This window comes from Xiphias gladius, chromosome 6, assembly GCF_016859285.1.
Source record: "Xiphias gladius isolate SHS-SW01 ecotype Sanya breed wild chromosome 6, ASM1685928v1, whole genome shotgun sequence".
Taxonomy (NCBI): Eukaryota; Metazoa; Chordata; class Actinopteri; order Istiophoriformes; family Xiphiidae; genus Xiphias; species Xiphias gladius.
The window spans coordinates 26,405,258-26,428,108 of NC_053405.1; the positions used below are offsets into that span (position 1 = coordinate 26,405,258).

General features: G+C 38.7%; 1 protein-coding gene across 3 annotated transcripts in view; it reads right to left on the reverse strand.

Annotated features, from left to right (window-relative positions):
* Positions 1-1,184: 1,184 nt before the first annotated feature.
* The window catches only part of znf644b (zinc finger protein 644b), a 30,454-nt gene continuing 8,787 nt past the window's right edge, over positions 1,185-22,851 (reverse strand). For 2 of the 3 annotated variants that reach the window (XM_040129466.1, XM_040129467.1), the window contains exons 3-7: positions 9,613-12,297; positions 8,413-8,988; positions 5,014-5,136; positions 4,577-4,673; positions 1,185-1,719 (exon numbers count right to left, since the gene is read on the reverse strand). In XM_040129466.1, coding sequence (XP_039985400.1) covers positions 1,542-1,719; positions 4,577-4,673; positions 5,014-5,136; positions 8,413-8,988; positions 9,613-12,283 — 3,645 coding nt within the window. In that variant the 5' untranslated portion in view covers positions 12,284-12,297 and the 3' untranslated portion in view covers positions 1,185-1,541. The remainder of the gene's footprint in view (positions 1,720-4,576; positions 4,674-5,013; positions 5,137-8,412; positions 8,989-9,612; positions 12,298-22,851) is intronic. The other variant, XM_040129468.1, reaches the window with a different exon arrangement.

Below are 22,851 nucleotides of genomic sequence, written 5' to 3' on the forward strand. Positions count from 1 at the left end.
CGGAAATATAATAAAGAGGAGAAAAAAATTTGAATTATTTTTAAGTGTACCATCAGTTATAAATTATATGCCATCTTTGTACACTGCATAGCCCGTTTTCCTGTCTGAAAGCAAGGAACTGTCTTTGCTAACTGGCAAAATAAGCACCAAGTTGTGAAGAGTTGTGATAAGTTTGGAGGACAGGTTATGTGCATGTGCTATATATGTTCAGTACCAGTAATTTTTAGACTGTTCTGTCTGAATATGTTCAGTATGAATATTAAGAAATACACTAACAGTCAAAAGTTTTAGAACAAACCTTTTCAAATTTGTATTGAAATTTAAGCAGTTCAAGTCCACTGAATAACTTTAAATGGTACAAAGGTAGGTGGTAAACTGCCCAATTAATTTCAGATCGAGATATTACACGGTGAAAATTTCAGTAACAACTACAAAAATGAAGGTGTTGCAAAACTTTTGACCGGTAGTGTATGTCACTGATTACAACACATTCTTGTTCACACCAGACCAAAGCGACCCATTTTGGGTCCAAGCCTTCGGAAATACAGAAGCTGCCGCACTGAGAAAAAAATAATTCCAACTATATGTCGTTATAACTGGAAAGTTTTCTTGTAGTACCTGTTTTCCTCTTTATAAAAGATGTGATATCAACATCTTATAAAAAGATGTTGGTTACACAACTATGATGAGATCCATATTTCAGAAATTATACTGATGGTTGAAGGTTAAGCAGAAGAACAAACAATGACAGAACAAGCTGTCCCAACATAATGCAACATTTTGAATGTCGCTTCTAACAGGGATTCTCTCTGATACAGACACAGAGAAGTGAAATCCTACAAAGCATCCACAAACTAATGACAACCCCATGTACACGAATAGCACAATTGTTTTTTACATTGCCTCTTAAAGAAAGTGAGTCATGAACTTCATGAAAATGCTCAGGTTCTTGTATTTTGCCAGTATAGCAGTGGCAATGTATGGCAAAAAAGTTTCTTATAAAAACTAAGATATTGAGAATTTTTTCTTTTCATAATGAGAAAGGTTTCCATTTTTGGCATAGTAAGTCACAAGAAAATTAAATATCTGGAAATTTTTCACCTTATAATGATAATAATTCCTCATTTCAACAATAAAGATGTACTTGTTATCATGGCAAACATATGAGAACAATATTTTTCTAACAAAGGCAGTTTTGCACTGCCAGCTCAACTTATGCTATAGAAATATGTTTTCCTTTTGGTGCTTATAAAGCCACTGTGGTTTTTGCCACTCATCTCCAACTTAAACAGCAGTCAGTAAATATAAGTCCTAATAGTTGTATTAGATAAGTGGATAAGGCAAAGTATAGCATTAAAATATCCTATGATAAAGTTTCTGCTAATATATACAGGATTCTTAATTTATACCATTTTTAAGCATTCTGGATTCATGATTATATACCTCTATAAACAGTTGCTGATTAATCTAAAATAAGGAGTTGTATGAATAGTGTGCAAAATCAAGACGCAAGAGTCTGGAAGTTCCCGACTCCTACAACTCTACACAATGTCTGGGTGCTTATGAGACATGGTTATTTGCATTTTGCGACGAAGATCAAAAATCTCCAACATCCCTGTTCCTGAGTGGGGCACATTTGTGTGCAGAAGGTGCCTCTGTAAATGCTTGATCCAATCTTCCTGGATAGACAGCGGACCCTGGAAGACTAGGTCACAGAATCTGCAAAAGTAAGGAACACAGTCAAAAGCCCCGCCAAAAAAAACCAGAAGACTAAAAGAAAATAGTCACTGATTCTAGACTTAATGCACAACCATTTTTTTCCAGTGCAGAAATGTAAGATGTCCTCTGTTGTATCAATATCTCCCCACTATCCAGTTACATATTCCATATGGACAGGGACTGAGCTGGGTCAGGTGATGTGCACAGCCACCCTTTCCACCTATATCTATTACTGCTGGGCTAGTGAAGGCATGCCTCTCACCTCTTACTTTTCACTTTTAAGTAAGTTGAGGGGTCTTCCAAGCAGCTATAGTCAATACACCTCAGTAGTCTCTCCCACCAAAACTGACTACACTGAAAATGAAAAAGCCACTGCTTCCACATTTTCACTCTCAAAGGAGTTGTTGCTTTTGTGAGGTTTCAGATATTACATGCTATGTGGCCATGCTTGAGGTGAATATAGGGTGCAAAATCTGGACGAGAACAGACACAATAGCTGTGGCCTAGGTTGAAATGACATCTTTTTTGCTAGGGAGCACCCTTTATCATGCACGAGGAGGCTTGGATGCTTGCTGGCCTGTCCTTCAGGGAAAGTGAAAGTCTTCCCCAGTCCCCAAGTGACTACAAGACAAACATCACAAGACAGCAGAGAATAGCCATAATTTGGCTTAATCTCCTCCCTCTCAGAAGAGCAAAGTGAAGGTGAGACAGTTAATGTGGTGGGGTTGTGATTCTCTAAGGTGAGGTCAGGTGTCCTTCAGGGCAATAGGAGGCTGACACTGAACTAGATGAGGCTGATCAGGACAAGGAACACCACCAGTTGACAGAGTTCACTGACAGAGAACCCAATTGGTCATTTTTGCCGCCCCTTCGCTCAGATGTGGAAAGATTGACACAAAAGATTGACACAAAAGGACCCGGACTACCTCTTAAGACTGCCCAAGAAGTCCAACACTGTTCCCAGGAAGTTTCTGGCAGGTCGTGGAGGACACACAGGTCAAGGACTAGGAGAGGTTTACTTAGAGCTCTGGTTACTTGATGGCCTGCTTACAAACAATCAAGCAAACCAAAGCAAGCAGAGCAGGTGAGTCTGGGGTGTGGTTCTGTCCATACCTGGCCTGTCAAGCCATGCAGCATGGGAGTCAATTTCTCTGAGCCTCTGGGTCTTTTCAATCATGATCATAGGGGTGTCAGATTTGGTTTGATCACAGACAACCTACTTCTAGGTTGCCAGCGATCTTGTTAGCAACTGATCCAGAGAGCAATGCTTCAGTCAGCAAAAATGTTTCCTGTGTTGGAAAAGCAGATCATCATATAAGTACTACACAGTAAAAGGCAGGCTGGGTTGAACTCCTGGCATTCCAGTGACAGAAAGGAATCTGGATTTTAAAATAACGTAACAGACGACCAAAGCTGTGCTCATTTGTGTTAGCTCATGAGCAGCACTTAGACCCATATCATAAATGTTCTATGAGAAGGTGGAGTCCTTCTGTCACAGACACAGGGCATGGTGCTGCTTCCTTTTCCTAAGGGCTTTGAATCCCAGTAAGGACAAAGCTTTTAGCCATGGGAATACCATTGGAAGTGGAAGAGACACTTCACAGTCGCATACAACAATGCCCATCTACTAACATAGGTGGAGGACTTGCAGGAGCTCTGCAACACGTTGGAGTAGCAGCTGTGGTTAAAGTGCGACAAGTGCGACACCCTGGACTTAGTTATTGAGGGGATGAAGAAAAGCCCCATTTAAGTCTCTGTTGGGGAACTTGAAGAGGCTTTCAACAAAGATTGTCTTCCTGCTGGCACTGTCTTTTGCCAAAACTCTAAGGTAGCTACAGGCTCTCTCTGTCAGTCACAACATATACTGTACACATCTGCCTGAAGGTGCAGTGGTGGCCCTGTGACTGAGGCCCTTTCTGACTTTCAGGTGGGTGAGCTAATTTAACTCTGCTCCCTCTATTCCATATACCAGTTGTTTGTTTTAAGCCAAAGCATGCAGGCCTTCTCTTGTCAAAGGCATAGCTTTCCTACTAGATAACTATATAATTTACGGTAGGCCTACGGATGATGGTGTGACATTGGACTCAAGGGTCATGGCATATTCTACCCATGGCATGGCAGCATTATGGGTGTTGTGTTATATTAATGTAGTTGCGAGCACCTCCTTTGGGAGCAAGTGCTTGGTGTTGCCCATCACTAGCTGTTCTGCAACACACTAACTGTTTCGGACTGGTGGGCTTGTGTAAGCCCTGATCATAGTTCAAAATGGACGCAGACACGCACTCTACCATGTAGAGAAGAGAACCACGTCTCTACATATTACAACTTGGGGTCTGCATAAACAGACACCTTCCATGCATGTGCACAACTAAATATGATGGTGACCCCCTGACAGTAATAACAGGAGTTCCTTTGTTGTATATTGGTGAATGAATAAAAGAACAAGGATGAAAATAGGACTAAGGATTAGTAATACAATGCAAACACAGCGCAGAAACAAACATCCAGTTTGCTTTTCTAGCACATGCGTAGTTAATGCACTTTGTAGTGTGTACATTCCATGTATTCACAAATTTTAGGCTGCAAATGGAGTTCTGCACAGGGGTCCATGCAGACTTTCGCAGACTTGGGAAGATGACAAAATTTAAATCATGTGGACCCTTGCAGCCTCGCTGATATAAAAACCATTAATTGGCTTTTATAGTACATCCTCCAGTTCAAAGCTTGTGTCTTCCATGGCTGGTGAGCTACTGGTCCTGTACATATGTATGAAATCTGTAACTGGATAGAGAGATTTCTCACTTCACTCTTCAGTCCTAGAACAATGCCTACATATGTAACCTTCCATTCTATGTACCTGCAGGTGAGTGTGTATATCTGTGCATTCAAGGCGGGTAAAATCTTCTTTTTTAGCTCAGGCCTTGGTCTTGGCTTCTTCTGTTTATAATCATAGCCTAAAATAAAAAAACACCACACTTCTTTATCTGAGACAATGTATTGACTTATCACTGACAGGCACTATGAATAAATAATCCCAAAGCCAAAAATCTTTTCTAATCAACATATAATTTTAATTAAGTAAGACATATGTTGGGGTAACAGACTAATTCATCTAAAATCTAACAATGCAGCATTCATCACAAATATTCTGTCTCCTCTTAATTTAGTTCCACAGATTGAGTCGCTTGATTTATGATAATCTTACATTTTTACATTCTTCTACACCGAAACCACAATTATGAATGCATGGCATCAAAAACACATCTTGACATTTTGCTTTTGTCAGAAACTTGCCTGGTTCTTCAGAATCAGCATTCCTCTTCCTGCATGCACGGTCTTGAAAATGACCAGATAGACTGACAGCAGTGGGGAAGTTGCTGTTACACTGAATACAAATGTTATTTGAATCACATTCCCCTGAAAGATAGAACATGGAAAAACTAAATTAAACTCAAAGATAACAAGGCAAATGGATGAAAACATTTACAGTCCTGGTTGAAATCATTAGCACCCCTGAATTTTAATTACAGAATTTAGAATATCTTCAGAAATAAATGCAGATTAACTAATTTTGTATAATCAGAATATTTCAATAAAATGTACAAGGTTAACAAACAAAAGAAAATTAAAAAAAACAAAAAAAAAAACTTGCAGCCTCTAAGCGTTTCTTGCACCTTTCTGCTGGTAGTTTCTGCAACTCATCCATTGCTATGTGTTCAAGCTCTTTTAAGTTTGCAGGAGTCCTTTTTTCAATGGCAGATTTCAGCACTCTCCAATTGTTTTCAATGGGATTCACGTCAGTACTCACTGCTGTCCAGTTTAAAACAGTCCATCTTTTCCTTTTCAACCATTCTTTTGTGCTGCTGGATATGTATTTTGTTTCGTTGCCTCCAGCACCAGAGGCGGCAAAGCAGCCCCACAGCATGATAGAACCTCCACCATGTTTTACTATAGGTAGGGTGTTCTTTTCCTTTATGGGCTTCATTTCGCTACCTATAAACAAACTGATGCACTGCATTTCTAGAGAGCTCTACTTTGGTTTTATCTGTCCATAGAGCGTTATCCCAGAAAGACCGTGGCTTATCTAGGAAAGTTTTTGCAAACGTTAGTCATGCCTTTTGTGACTTTCTTTCAATAGTGGCGTCCTCCTTGGCCTTCACCCATGGAACCCTACTTGGTTTACTGCTCAGTGTATGGCACGGGCTGAAACCACCACTCCAGATTGTTCCAGGTAAGCCTGAAGCCCTTTAGATGTCTTGCGTGTTTTTTCCACAATCCGCATCAACCTTCACAAACTTCTCTCATTGAGTTTCTTCTTCGTGCCACGTCCTAGAATCTTCATAACAGTTTTATGACTGTGGAGCTTCTTGATAACATTGCGAACTGTTGAAACAGGGATTTCAAGGTCTTTGGCGATTGCCTTGTAGCATTTGGAGTTATGTTTTTTGATAATAGCATTTCTGATGCTTTCAGACAGCACTCTTGTTATCAACATTGTGAAAAAGAAATTTGAAACAATCAGCCCCCTTTTATGCAATAAAACCAACATTCATGGGTTAATTCAGGTTATTTGTACACTGAAAATTAAGCAAAGGTGAGTCTTATTTGTTTTTTATTTTATTTGAAGAACTAATTTAAATTAATCAAAAGGGTTCCAATAATTGAGTCAAGCGTAAATTTTGTCTGTATTTTTGAGTTCACTATATGAAAGCATTTTGTTGTTGTGGTTGTTCAGTAACTTTGGACATTTTATTAAATATTTTGATGATACAAAATTGGTTAATTTGCATTTATTTCTGAACATATTCTAAATTCTTTACATAGAATTCAGGGGTGCTAATAATTTCAACCAGGACTGCATGATTAAAAGTGTGTGATTATATTTTCCATTCGCTTAATCTTTACGCTTTAATGAATGAATTCTGATTGGATGACGTTCATTTCGAAACAGTTTCTCTGATACTTGCGCATCAAATCAAGGTTTAGGATTATCAAAAGTTAGATAGCATTTAAGGAGAAAAGCACTGTAGGATAGAATTTGAGTTCATGCAGTAATTTTATTATCAAGCAAAATTGTTACTCCCAGTGTGATCTTAAGTCTTTTTCCACCTGGTTTCATCCCAAACATCTGATTTGCACTCCCCTGTTTGAAAAGTGTTACTGGTAAAGTTTAACACAATCTTGTGTCTACAGGGGGGGTACTTTTAAATACACCACCTCATGAGATTAATGGAGGATTCATAAACTACACAAGAAAAATCACAGATCTGTTAGTCCTACGACAAAAAACTGGCAGTGAAACTGCTGCGCACCGTTGCCTATTATTAAATACTCAGAACTGGGATGGTTAAGTGGTCATTCCAAAAGATCTTTCAAACTTAAAGTTTTCAGGGTGGGACACACATAGAAGAAAGAAATATTTGGGAGTACATTTAAGCTGTCACTGTAACACCATAATAATGACAACAAAACTCAACAAAGAGCAATTTGATTTTACATCTTTACCAACCTCTTTCTCAGTACCTGACTAAAAGTTTGATTTGGATAGACATTAATCAAAACTGTGCAAACATGGAGGATGGGCTTCTAACTCAACATCAAGAGGATCTCATGATTTTTTAATATGAACTTCAAAAACACTTTGGCGACATTCAATCTCCAATATGTGTTTCTTCCATAGATCAAATGATTGTGAACTAGTCTCACATTGTTTAACCGGGTTCTACCTGCGGTATAAAGGTATCTGTACCGAGATACTGTAAATTGGTGATAAAATATTGATTAAACAAATACTATTCCCTTTACAATAAATAATGCACTCCTCTTCAGTATATGGAGTTTGATTCTACCTGTCCTTATTTTTGCATTGCCAAGTTTTGTCACTGCTAAATCAAGTTCAGCGGGAAAATATTTCAGTTTTCTTTGATTGATGATGTCAAAACCTCCAGTCCCGAAGTAGTGTTGTTGACCTAAATGCATAATACATATACTGGATCTGCTACAATTCAAATTAAGCACCAGAGATAGGAGATCAATATTATGCAGTTAAATAACTCTAACCTTTTGTAGTTTAAGATACAGCGTCCCATCAAGCAATACAGACATTAGGAAAAATTGTGGTAATCAAATCCTGAGGGCTATAAGACTAAGACTATAATAAGAGAAGGGGGGGGGGGTTATATTATATACATACACAGTGCAAGTGGTACAACATACAAGAGTTATTCCTATGCCAAGGGCCATTGGACACTACTATACTACTGATAATAAAGTGACAAATAAAGAGAGCAAGTGACCATAACCAAACCCCAAATTATTTTATGTCATATAGGTGATTTGCTGAGAATAACTTATTAAAGTGCTACAACAAATAACATGTTGTAATATAACAGCTTACATGAATATTTTGTGATGTGGGTCAGGGAATTGTTTTGAAGGGCCCCTATTCCTTATGAGTGGTTCTCTGAAAGTATAACTTTCATAGATGCTGACCATTTTCCAAGTTTTCAAGATTCATATGCTACTGTACCTCCTACAGTAGGAAAATCAACTTGCAGAGACTAAAAACATACCTAACATGTTTTGGAAGTAATATAAGTTACTGTATATGTACAGTACTACTAATGTGCTACAACATGCAAAACCTGTTGAGCCATAAAAGTGCTATAACGCTCAAAGCATAGGACTCCATACCGTGAGTCCTGTTTGATTCCACACTTGTCATCTGAGTCTCCTCCTTGTAATCTTTGGTCATAGCACATATCTTCCTCACTGCATAGGCTTCCTGGTTGTTTCTCGCTGTAAGCTCCATACTTTCTCGTCTTGTCTTGAGCAGTTCAACTAAAGTGCTTGAGGAGGCCTTAATGCCTCTTTGTGCTTCTGCCTGTAGTTTATTCCTCTCTGAGAAGGTATGTGCCTCCTGTTTTGGTACAAATCTATCCCCTATGGGGTGTGGACTCTTTATCTCATACTGGATTTTCACTGGAATAGTATGCATCAGTACCAGGCGACCGCTGCTGATGACCTTCTCAGAGACTGAAGGTCGTGAGGGGAACTGGCCCTTGCTGAGGACCTGGAGTATGGTCTGATGTTCCTTTTTGTCCTGTAGTAGTTCATTTATGATGCATAGCGGGGACTTACTGATGCTGGAAGCACTTCTGCCTATTCGTTTCAAGTGTCCCCTCACATGGTTGGAAAGGCCAGTCTTAGTATCAAACCAATCCCAGCACAGGGGACATGTGTGCTCTCCTTGGTTTTCTGGCTTGACAGCTGTATTATAAGATAAAGTTTGTCACAATAATTCAAATGAAAGGATCAAAACATCAAGGTAGTATTTATAGCAGTGTAAATTATTTTTGGATTGCTTTATATTGCACAGACTTTCTTTTACAGTATTCCATACTGCAGCTGTGAATATATCATACATTTGCAAAGAAATTACAGCAACCATGCAAAAAATGGCATTAATGTGGCAAATCTGACTCATTGCAGTCCAGATATAAAATGCAGATCTGTAACAGAATTACCGGTAGCTGGTACGACTTACGCTGGAGCAGAAAAACACTTTTTAATCCTTTCCTTAAACTCTTGCAATTTTGGTTTGTGGAAAGGCTAAAAAGGACATCACCCTGCAAACTCTTTGGATGGGGGTATCCCTCTTCCTACAGCACCATGTGCATCACTTTGGCAAAGGGAGAAATCCGGAGCTTCAAGGGCCTGTTGTGCCTAGTTAGGTTGCTAAGCTATGGCTGGACAACTGCTGTTTGGGGGAGAGGTTTATCATTTTAACAGTCCATTTATGTCTCCATTGTTTAAAAAAGAAAAAAAAAAAACCTCTGTGTTGGGTAGTCAGTGTTTAATTGTCTATAACATTAGTTGAAATAAAAGTCATACCTTTTCTCATTTTCCTCATGCCAGTAGGGATCCTTCTGCGGGTTCGTGGCTGATGGTCCCACAGTGCCACTTGCTCTGGTGAAACCATGTGCCGAACGTTATAGCTCAAGCCAACTCGATGAAGGTGCCCTCGCACATGATTAGACAGACCCACACCAGACTCAAACATGGCAGGGCAGTATGGACAGGGCTTGTGTTCTACCACTTGAGAGGGCAAAATGTCAAAGTTGTCACTTGTAGACGTACAAGGCGATTCTGGGGAATTATCACACACTGTAGTTTCGATATACTCTTCCTTGATTATGAGTTGCTCAATGTCACTGTAGTCTTCATCTCCACCATCTTCATTCTTGAGCATATGGCGGCTTTGGTCTTTGGATGAAAACCTCTGCCTCATTCTGAAATACTTACGATCATATGGGTTCCTTTCATTCTCACTGCTCTCGAAAAAGCTGCCTTTAACTTTGCTGGTGTCATCACTGAAGTCATGGCCGCCCTCACAGCCTTTCTCCAACTCCGTAACTGCAGAATGTTTCTTATGCCTCTGGCTAAGCCTTGGCAATATATTACCATTCACGTCGTCAATCGTGTTATGCAAAGGTGTTGACATTTTTCTCTCTGATGGAGAATTTTGGTTTGCTTGTGCTTGTAAACTTCTGATTTCCAGGTCGTTCTTGCTACCCTGACAGAAAAACTGCTCTAATTTAAGATTACTAGCTGATAGTAAAAAATCAGCAGTTGCAGGACAGTTTGCCTGCTTTGAGCTGCCAAAAGACTTGTGGTAATTTTTTTCAGCATCTTCTTCCACACAGGTGAGATCAGTTGCCACATCTAATTTTTCTAGTGGTTGCAGGAGTAAATTTCCATGCTTGTTGATTGTCCACAAAGATGGTGACCATGTGTTTTTGGTGCAGCCAACATGGCATTTGAACTGAGGAAAATTTATGGTTTTTTCATTAGACTTTTTAATGTAAATGTCCCCTTTTCCACTGACACAGTGGGGGAAATGGGCTGTTTCTCCAAAAGTAGACTTCAACAGATTTTGTTTACACCCATCAGTTTTAGGCTTTTTATAATTACCATAGTGTGATCGCTGATACTCCAGCTCAGAATGTCTTTCCAATACTACTTTGTCTCTGCTATTGAAAAAACCCATTTTAAACTGAACATGGTTTGCGTCCTCTGCATCATTAGTATGAGTAATTTTCCTGTATTGAGGCTGGTGTGTGTTGAGGTGTGCGACATGTAAATGTAGTTCAAGTGCCTGCTGTGTGAGCGTAATGTAGTTACACTCTTCACAGAAGTAGTAGTGCTTCACATTATCTTGTGTTTTGGCGTGCTGGACAAAGATTATTGGACAATTACAACCAAATTCACACTGAGGGCACTGTATTGTGTTGCCTCTTTCTTGAAATTCAGTGTTTTTGAGACCTTTGATTTCCTCCATAAGTTTTTCCAGAGTGTCTTGGTGAATAATGATGTGCGTCATGAGGGAGTTGATATCACAGAACAAACGCCCACACTCCCTGCATATAAAGGTCTGTGAAACATTCTCACTGTTCACCTGATTATGCTTGCCTAAATGATACATCATATGTCTATGGAAATTTCTCTTTTCCTTTAAATTAACATTGCATATTATGCATGAAAAGAAAGATGGATCTTGTTCATGTTGCTCCATCTTCAGCTGTTCCACTTTTGGAATAAAATTGTCTACATCTTCAGGGTCATTTTCCTCATTACAGCCTTCCTGTGCTGCACTATAAATTTGGTGCTCAGAGTCTAGAGCTGTGTTCCTAGAAAGATCTCTGAATGGCACAACAGAATATTTAAAACTAGAATGTTTATACAAAGATTTGTCAACATTACTGATGTTGAAAATGTACTGATGTTGATCACTGAAGATGTTGTTGTCAACCTTTTCTAGAAAGTCTGACATGCTTTTTACATGTGTATTGTTCTGCCTGTATTTTTGGTGCATCACTCTGGTCTCCAGCCTTTTGTCATTGTGCAAGAAGCACTCTCTTGCTGAATTCCATCTAATTACTTCAACATGATCATAATCATCAGAGGAGCTTTCTGACCATTCAACACTGCATCGAGATCCTGTTTCCATTGTCTGTTTTGTCCAAGGTTGGCTTATGTGCCAGCTGACACTGTCACCTGACAGTGTGGAATACGCCAGTTTAGACTCATTCTCCTCCGAGTGAGACAGTGGTGTGCTGACACATGGCTGTGTGGCCAGTGTTTTTACAGCAGGCCCCGCTGTGTTCTTCCAAGCGTCTGATTGAAGCTCACTAGGTGGTGGTAACACCTTGGAGCTCGTGTCCTTCTCCACTTGCCACGCGGCATCCAGGACATTGTTGGATAAAACAGTGCCTTTGTTCAGGACACAGTGTACCTCTGAGGTGGGGTGTGAACCAGGTCCATTAACAAGTGCTCCTGAAGGCAATGAATTGCCTGCATGGGGAACAGCAGGGACACTGCTGTATACAAATGGATTCGGCTGGGTTCCATTTAAAGGGTTTTCGTGTTCATCTGAGGACAGACCTGCAGCACTGTTTTCCAGAGAGCATGTGTGACTCTGTAATGGCTCCTGAGTACGACCCGGGCTGTCAGACACTGATTCCACGTCTTTGTCCTCTTGTACATTTTGCTTCAGATCAAACATAGTAGCAATACTTTCTGAAATATAAAAAAATATCACAAAATTATTAAGAGTGCTCTATTTTTCTAATAATTTCAAGCAAGCCGATTAAAGCACGCTTCCAAAACATATTGTCCTTTGTTTAACTGCAGAATTCAACCAACCAAAGACAATTTACCAAATGAAATAATGCAGATGTAAATTACAAAATGATACAGTTGCACAACAGGTATAGTAAAATCTAGCTCTTTTTTTCCTCACTCACACTGACAATATGGTACTGTTAGAAGAATGCTCAGTAAAATGAGAGTGGTATTATTCTGTGCCACATTATGATTTTCCAACACCCTCTTTCGCCACCTCTATTCACAACAAACCCTGCTGTTAGCCCTGAATACCCTGGCGGGGATGCTTAATTATGTGAGCGTACTTCTGGGATACAACCTTCCTGCTTCTCCACCTAAAGTTCTCAGTCGTCTGCTAAAATTGACCAATTTCCATGGGAACAAAGTACACCTCCAATGAGATCATATTGCGTCTTATCACTCTGTGATGGTGCCAACACAGATCCCAGCACGAGACTGTTGTTACTTGAATCCTGAAAAATTGGCAGGCACACAATCTGTCTAAAACACAAACACAGAACCACACAAAGAAAACATACACTTTGTCCATACACATGTAGAGGTATACTAATTCTTTCAACAAGGGTTCAATTAAAGACACTTCTTTTTTTTTTGTTTTATTTCATATTTATGTGGAAAAACAAAGGGATTGAGTGATTAAATAGGATCATGATCAGCATATAGTTCAACATGTGTATGCTACATTTTATCACAGATTGCACTATGCTGTCCAAAGTTGATTTAGTTTAAAATGTATGCTCAGTGGATTTGACATCCAGGGCTGGTCGCTCTCTACAGGAAGTTGCGTTGCTAACGAAGTGGTAAATTCAGTGTTAATGAGTGGCTTCACTGTTACCACCTCAGAGGTAAAACCTTCCAAGCTCCATATTCTCCCCATCTGTTGTGGTGTTAGAGGTTCGAGGGGGAACAGACGCTCTATATTTAAAGTGAACTTCACTGTTACCCCAAAACGGCAGGGTGGCAAAACCATCAAAATATCTTGGTTCAAAATGTGCAAGCCTCATTAGCAGCCAACTCACACAACTCACTTCTATATATAACGAACCGAGCTTAAACAGAAATGCAATTTTAAAAAATGTATTTGCTTCTATTTACTTCATTTTGTCAATGTAAAAAGACTGACTTTGCCTTACCTGAAGATATTTACTAGGATTATGAGCTTTAATACAGTTAAGCTGTAGGCACAGATCAATCCACTATGTGCTTTTGCTAACCCAGTCTTGTATTTTACCCGAGACATTCACCTCGTTTTTCAATTTAGTAAATGCAATTTAGGAGAAGCATCATCATTATTGTGTTCTGTTATACAATGAGAACAAACTAAAACACCTTTATCTACTGAGCAGTCTTCGGTCTGTTTTTACTTTTCATTTTCTATCTTTCAGGACCTGGAGTTTCTGTTTTGCGTGATAAAAACAGCGATAAAAATTTGCAATTGTAATACTGTACACGCTATAGGTAAACCTCTGGATTTACCAGTTTATTTGGTACATCTGTCTAATCTGATACAATCCTATTCAACAGCCAAGCAAAATATACTGCTTTCTTTGAAACCTACAAGATTATAATAAGAGGGGTTTCTAATAATCTGCCCTGGTTGGAAAAAATATTAGAAACAACCAGCCACTATCAGTGGCCACTTTATTAGGTACATCTGTACAATCTTATGCAACCCAATACATCAACTCTGCCATAAACTAGTATGCCTTTATAAAGCTTATAATATTTACTTTTGTTGACACTGTGAAAGAGGCATAATTAGTAGTTATCTAGCCCAGTACAGAATCATCGTGCCAACAAAAAATGAGCATAATGAGCTTTAAATAAACAGGAATTATTCCAAGGCTCTTGGTTTGGATGGCATTAGATTGTAGAGGTGGACCTAATAAACCAAAAATTCGACAGTCATAATAATAAAAGCTTTGAATTGTACTTTACTAACAGCAGAAATTAAATCAACTCAAGTCATGGAGTCAAAAATGATCTCCCGTAGCATGCTCTGATAGTTGGTGGGTTGGGAAGCATGCCATGTACTCACATCAGTATGGCTTTGAGACTGGCTCACAACCTCAGCACATGCCATGCCCTATTCTCTTTCATCATCCTGTTATTCTCCACTGTGCACAATCTAATTTCATGAAAATGCCATAACATTTGCCTGCGAAAAGTTTTGCCTGAATTATTTCTTTCATTAGTCTAGGTAACTGTGTAAGCAGTTATTTTATATGACTTTCTTTAAAGCAATACTACTATGATAGCAGGTTCAAATTACTGGAAACAAGCCAAAGTCCACAACCTGCTCCCATCACAATGACACTGAGGGCAGAAGTCAAGCATAATTGTTAGACCTGTCAATGCAATTTTCTGATGTACATTTCAATAACCATCTATGCTACAAGGCATTATAAAATGAATGTCTTTGGGGTTTGGACTGTCGGAAAAAACAAAACATTTGAAGATATCAATATCACCTTGAGCTCTGGAAAATTTTGTTAGGCATTTTTCACTATTTTCTGACATTTTGTAGACAATACTATTAAATGAAAATCTACAAAGCGATCAATAGCGAAAACAATTGTTTGTTGCAACCTAACAGTAGACAAAGTCCTGTTGGCAAAAATATATATATATATTCAATGTAACTTTTTGTAATCTTAAGACAGTTATTTAATGTCAAAAAACTGAAATACAAAACTTCAAGTCTAGCAGGACAACAAACTGAATGAGCAGGAAGAGTTTGGCGCTGTAGGCTTGTAAGGCTGTGAATGTCTAAGCAAATTCCTTCTTCCTGTTCAACTGAAGACCCAGGCTGGCAGCACAGTGGAGACAGCGCTGAAGACCAACTGGGACCAGTCAGCCAAACCATTTCAGCTGCTGGAGCTGTCTGTATGGATCAACAGCCAACCTTATATTCCTCTGCCATCCACTTCGCCGAAGAAATGTCTAAACAAGGGGGCCACGGTCCCTCAAGTACTGCACTACACAACTTCCTCAGCTAATGGGATCTATTGATTTATTTGACACAATGTGAATTTATGAAGCTGCCTCTTTTAGTGTGAGAGTATCAAAGCATGGCTCAAAACAAACAGACAGAGATTCATCTTGACACTCCAGAAATCCCAAGGTGTGTATGTTCTCTCAGCGAAGGTGCCACAGTGGAAAAAAAAAAAAGGACACACACACACACCCACACTCACACAGTTAAGTTCTTCTTCTGCTATCCTAGCCCTGCAGTTAGCCAAAGTATCAAACAGCAGAAAAGCAGAAATAAATTACTAATACACCACATGCCAAATCTCACTTTCCTCAATGTGACTAAACTGGCTTGTTTCGCATAAGAATGTCAAACTAAAAAACACAACACTGGCAGATTGATAAAACACCTCAAATTTCTTAAATTTGCACAGGAGAAAATAAAGAGAATGGCTTCACACGATGTCTTTGTCTGGATTACATAGTCTTTTATCCCACTGAATTCTTGTCACCCAAAGGTTATTTCCATAATAATGGTCTCCATTCTCCCTAATGGGATTTTGGCTGTGATTATGTATGCCAGCATCTTGTGCAGACACTATCAGCCCTGTCATCCTGAATTGCACAAATGTAATTACACAAAGCCTTTGATAACTAAACAATATAATTTCATGCTTGAGAGAAAATATATACTGGAGTTATATGACTCAAATTATACACTAAAAGGAAAATATATGAGAGCCATAGGTGGTATGTTGCAAAGAAATTGTTCTCTCTATACTAAGAACAAATTAAATGCTAATGCATGCTTTAACAACGAGAATATCAGTGTGCATTCAAGTGTTTTAAGAAAAGATTCACAGGTAAGCATTATTGGAAGTGGTAAGTTAAAGCAATAGTAGAAATACTCAGATGTGAAGATCAATGACACTCATGGCTGTCCGTTAAATATGAAGCTACAGCCAGCAGCCGGTTATCTATATTAGCTATCTATATTAGCTTAGCATAAAGACCAAAACCTGGGGAAGAGCTAGCCTGGCTCTGTTCTGAAGGAAAAAAAAAAAAAAAAAATCTCCCCATCGAACTGTTGCTTTAACTATTCAGATGTTAGTAAAGAAAATAATGTGCTAGGAAATCTATAAAGGTTATAAACACACACATAATATAAGTGAAACAGGAACTTCAGAAGTTTCATAAGTAAGAAAACCTCATTCAAAATCCCGCTGACATTTGTAACTACACTAATAAGTAAAAACTACAGCCTTGGAATATAACCTTAGTCAAAAGTATGTTGTATGGTTCACTCCACTTCCGTCCCTCCAGAGAAGGGCGGTATATTTTGAAAAAATCAAACAGAAAAAAAACAAAAAAATCTAATATTATTGTTTTTACAATTTGGAAGTTGAAAAGTTGATTTGAGAAGAGATTGTTGGTGAATATCATAGATATAGACAGAACCAAGTTCCAATGACATTACTACCAGTGCTGCCACGGTGGTACATTTTGATGGAAACGGTAGTTTTTTTGTGTGTTCATAAAGTAATTGTTGTGTAACTCTGGAAAATCCATAAATGTGTCCATTTCTAATAGCAAATGTAGCAGTAGATGTTTATTTGTCATAGAATATGGATAATATGCAAGAACACATTTCTTTTATTTATGCCATCTTTTTTCACAAAGACCAATGACAGTTATGCTAAATGAGAGATTGCACTGAGTTACAGAAGCTAGTGGAACAGATGCTAACCCTACATTACGTCACATAGCTTAGCATTAAGACTGGAAGCAGGGGTAAAAAGCTAACATGGCTATGTCCAAAGGAAACAAAATACAAAACACCAGCAGCTCTCTAGTTCACTAGCATTTAATATCTTGTTTGTTTAGTGCATACAAAAAAACAAAGTGCATACAAGTTGTGGTAGGTTAGCTTTTCCCCATTTCCAGTTTTTGTGCTAAGATAACCAGCTGTTAGCTCAGGTATGAGACTGGTATCAATAAGCATATTTCCCAAAATTTCAAACTGTTGCTTTGAATAAGCAATTGTTGGCATTGAAAAAAAATGTATCAAAAAAATATGAGGAGGGAGAGACAGGACACACAAAGAAAGGACAAGAGTCAAGAGTACTGCTATGAACCACAGGTGAGGCTGTCTGAATTTCGCAAACCAAAACAATCTTGTTCTTTAGCCACGGTACAACAATAGCAAAGAAAAAAAACTGCCCACAACAAACTTCTTCTTGCCCCCCTCTCCTGCAAAAGGGGAATGAGTGAAATGGCTGTGATGGTAGATTTACTGATGAAAAAAGGTGAAGCAAGAACATTCGGAGTGATAAAAGGGGACAGGGAGCGAGTGACAGTTGGGTTAAGACAGAAGTCATGTTCAATAGCAGGTAGAAACATCAAACAGTGAGTTCACAGGAAACCCATGCAACCTTGTCTTGAAGGAGGATTTTCTGTTGTGTGGAGTAGATTATATCTGTTCAAGCTGCTGACACGGCCTCATTTGCTGCCCGTAGTGTTGGAGGGGGATTAAACGATATAAACTTTAAAGCTTTAGACAATACCTTTCAAAATTAAATGGATTAAGGGAGGGATGTCTGATGGGGATTTCCCAAGGCTTTGTTAGTTTTAAACTCTACTCCTTTTAAAGGGGGAAGAAGAAAAAAAAACAGCAGTTAGAAATTTCTCAGGCATGCGACCGTTTTAATGAGGCTGCTCTCACATTGAGGAGGGCAGTAGGCACAGGAGGGCCGCCAAGCAGATGGCTCTCATAAACATCATATCTGCTCTGTTTAGATACATGACTTCTCATCCCCCAACACTGAGAGGAAAACAAACCCGACCATCACCACAAGCACTACCCACTTGCCCACTTTTGGCAAACTGTGCCGGCTCGTTGAAATGGCACATTTCCATTTCCTGCATTTCTCCTTCATAACAATATGCATGAGCTGCGCAATTGATATACATAACCTCTAATCTGTTATAAGTATGCAGAGAAGATGCAGTTATTGCGGTGGAGGGTATTTTTGTTTAGTGGCAGTTAGGATGTTGACTTTTATTAAATGTTATTATTACCATATAACTGAAAGTATATAAATACTAAGCAAGACAGAAGATGTTGCTATGATTAGGCATACTCAGATGCTTTCCACTTCAGTTGAGATAGAAAAAAAATGATATATAACAAACTTTGCTGCTGCCGCTTTGCCGTAGACATGTGACCATTCAGATGAAAGGTAGTTGGTGTCAAACTGCTCTCCAAATTGAGGACAGGCTCCACATTGCCGAGCAGACATCAGTGAGCTTAGATACGGAGGCATGTCAAGCATCGAAGGTATTAGGATGAAATCTCTCATTATCTTTCTTTAAAACAAAATATGAGTGCACTTCGGCAGGAACGGGGGGGGGGGCAGGGAACAGGGGCCTCGTAGTCACTAATGGCAACCAAAGTGAGTCCTCAGTAGTCACCTTGAATTCTATTATCAGACCCGCACAAACAACTCCAAACAGAAACTGGATCAAGTGTTTCATTTGCCACCTCTGATTGTGTTTTGAGACCTAGAAGTGGCTAAAATAAGCACCACTATGATCACATGGGGTCAAAGAGATGACATGAATAGAAGAGCCTATAGAAAAAAAAAAGCCTTATGAAGAGAAAAACGCCAAAACTGTGGCTGTCAAAAAGTCACAAGGAATTCAGAGGCCAACAAAAGCTTATTTATCTAACTCTATCAGGAAAAGTGGACAGCTTGAGTGTAGTAGCCTTGACAGCAATGGGAGTCCCTTGTCATTTCCCAAGGTCCACACACGCACACTCACACACACAGACGCATGTAAGACGATTATTCAGGGCTGCTTGTCAATTGTACCTTTTCAACCCGGATCAATGAGTCGTCTTGCACCAGGGGCCTGTATCAGCGCCAGTCATTAACATGTGAGTGCCACTCTATCAGCTCCAACTCCAAATAAATCAAAGGGTCGGCCACAGAAGAAAAGGGGCTAATATTTCCTCAATAACCCCAGAGAGACACCATGGAGAGATGCAAATTGCCTCCCAGGAGAGCCTGGGGGATGTGAAGGAGAAACTCGCTGGGAGGCAACGGGAAGCTAATGAGTATAATGGTAAATGTATACAAGGAGAAGGAGAAAACCCTCTCTATTCATACCAATTAATACAATCTTATCAATGGAGGTGTACTGTAGAAGAAGGGCCCATGTCTAACCCCTTGCCCTCCTCCCCATTTCCACCTCGCAAGCATCTGTATTATTCAACACGGGCAAGCTACGGTCATTAGGCCTGTGGGAGGCTGGGCCAGGCCTGGGGAGTTAAGGAGATTTTAAAAACCACTCACTCCTCACATCAAAACAAATTGGGCAAAATCAAAGGAGCTCAAAAATGTCCTTTCTTTGAGGGGTGAAGGAGGGAACTGCCATTGTTGCGAAAGACTGCTTTCTGCGGCGTCAATGTACAAATGCACGAAAAATAAAAGATAGCAGTAGTTAGAAGTGGTTTCATCAGTCATGCTGCATTTGTGAAAAAAGGATTATTGATGATTATAATGATGTGATATGAAATAATATACATTTAAACCATAATAGTGTTAAATATCTTTGCATAATTAACTATAAAATTATGGCATCAATACCTTGAATTATGGTGCTTAACAACATTTGCGCTTTGATTTTTTTTCTATATCATTTGCCAATTAACAGTGTTTTTTTTTCAGTATCTTGTTTGAAAGGAATACATAGTTTACTGAAAATGAAGACAGTATTTCATTGCTGCTGCTAACATACCTTCAGTTATTGTATCCCTGATTCCACGGCAAAAATTAAATATACCCACACATGCAGTGGACACCAACATAAACACACTCTGAAAATCCCCACTTCCAAAAATTTTATTTCCTTCAAACTGAAAAATCATCTTATGGGGGCTGTGATTATTTCGCTTGTTTCCAACTTTTTTAACTTGGGGAGTTTACTTGATTTTAATGCAAACATCTGTTTTATTCTGTTTTGTTTCAAATTACTTATGTTTATTTCTAGCTAATTTGTGAAACAAATTAGTTTGTTTAGGAAACTGGTTACAATAATCTCACCCCTAAGATTTTTACATGAAAAATTATATATTTAGGATTTATTAATAAACAAAATGACTTGTGAAGATGAAGATTTTTTTCCCAGTGTAAAAACCTGGTTTTCATGTGTCTAAACAAATATTTTAACATATATAGATCAATCAACATCTTGATCTACATGAATACATTTTATTTTCTTTTGGGTTGAAAAATAGTTTATTTTTTTATTTTGGTTTACCCTTAAACCAAATTGTGGAACACCAGAGGGGGAAAAAAAAACATTTATATGCATATATTCACTTTTCTGTCCATTTGTAGTTGTTTCAGTCATCATATTTGTTTCCTGAAAATCAGTGCCATAACATACAGTCTACCAAACTCTTGGCACCTACAGCCATGAAACTAGCTGAAAACACACCCAAAATTGGGACACGATAAACTTCTCTTGTGGAAAAAAAGTTTCCCATCACTTTACCATGATAACTTTATTTTAGTCACCTTGCCGTGTAAAGTGGTGACAGATGTGTTCCTTTTAAGGTAATAAAACAGACCATAATTGTACCTGAAAGGTGCCCCTAGGAGTTTTCTTGTGAACAAATAAAACTATGTTTACATTCAGTGTGTACAACAAAAACAAAACAGGGACCAACCCGTAAAATCACTGCTCCATAGCACTACTAGTGGTCAAACATTTCACAGGGTGCCTTTAAGTTACCTCTGAAACCATAGGGCCTTACCACTGTAGAGAAACTGAACAGGATGTAGGTTAGAGAAGAATCTGAACTCCCTGTAAGGGTAGTTCGTGTCTGAAGTACCTGAAAGGGTAGTTCAAATTCTATTTTTTCCCTTATATGCTTCAAAATCATACGAAGAAGAAGGAATGCCTCAACGTATCATTTTGAAGGTCATTTATTAGGGTGGAGAAATATACCAGCTGACTGGAAGAGGATTTTTCTCCTAGAGATCACCGAGGGTACTGAAATGAAGGTTAATCACTATATAACTTTCTACATGTATAATCCTAGACTCTAGATTTCATTGAGCATGTCTGTAAAAGCCCTCTGTCAGCATAATTGCGCCTAACCTGTGCCCCGCATGCTCAAATCTCTAAAATATCACATCCAACTCTGAGAATAAATGGGAGATTAATGAGGAAAGTGCTGAGCTCAACCTTAGACAGGTATCACAGAAAGGGTTAGCCGTCTAACAGCTCATGTACAATAGAAGCTTGCTAATCCAAAACCCTCAAATACAGAGGTTGTTTGGACTTCTGAATTTTTCAGAAAGACAAATACAAGACTGTACTAATTTGACACTCATTGCAGATCCAGATCTGGATCAGGTCTGGATCAGGTCTGGATCAGGTCTGGATCAGGTCTGATCCAGATCTGCATCTGGATCCAGATGCAGACCTAAAGTATATCAAAAAGGGCACATATCTTTTAGGTTGCCTGATAATTTGGATTTAGTTATGCTGCATAACAAATAAAAAACCGCAATTAACTCAAATCTAAATAATGGCAGTGCACTAGATTATTCCTCAAAAATAAGCACCAAATTACTATTATTTTAATATTATTACACATCTGTACATTCTCTAGTCATAATTGCCTGTATATGCAAGCAGATTTTTTTTACCTTTGCACATTATTTACTCTCAGGTTTCATATAACAACATCCGAGTATACAGTACAAACATTTTTAAATGGTGAGCTATTCTTTGTGTCCAACATACATCCCTTTGGTTTATCACATATTCAATGTAATGTGATTACACAGGCCACATTAACTGAAGCTGCTTTTCAATGCATTATGCCTTAGAGTTAAGACTTTGAGTATCAGTGATCATATTCTGCCCCTTAGTGGAGGAAATGGTCCATAACCTGAGTGAAACAGGATAACGTAAAGCTTGATCTGCAGGGGGGGGAGAAGCAGGCTGGATTATGGACATCTGCAGCTTCATCCAATGCTTCTTCCAGCCTTTGATGGTCCAAAGATTTAAGTAAATCAAAGCCTGTTTCTGCTTTGAAACAATTTCCTTCCAGGAATTAATGGGGTTGCCATTTATTTCACATGTAATCTCTTAAACACGGGAAATTTATGTCTATGAACATGAATGATATTCAAAACTACACACTAAAAAGAGTGGAAGTCCAAGTTTTCATGTTGGCATGATGTATACTGTATTATAAAACTGCTAGTTTGAAGCTTTTTATATGATCAGGCTGCATCATGTGTCAGAAAATCCAAAAATGAACCTTGATCCCTAGAAATTCATCCAAAATATGTTTCTGTAAATCCAATAGAGCTTCCGTCACAAATTAAGAAAAAAAAAGCTTTCTCAGACTTCATACCATTTGCTAAAGGAGAAGCAGTGAATGTTCTTATA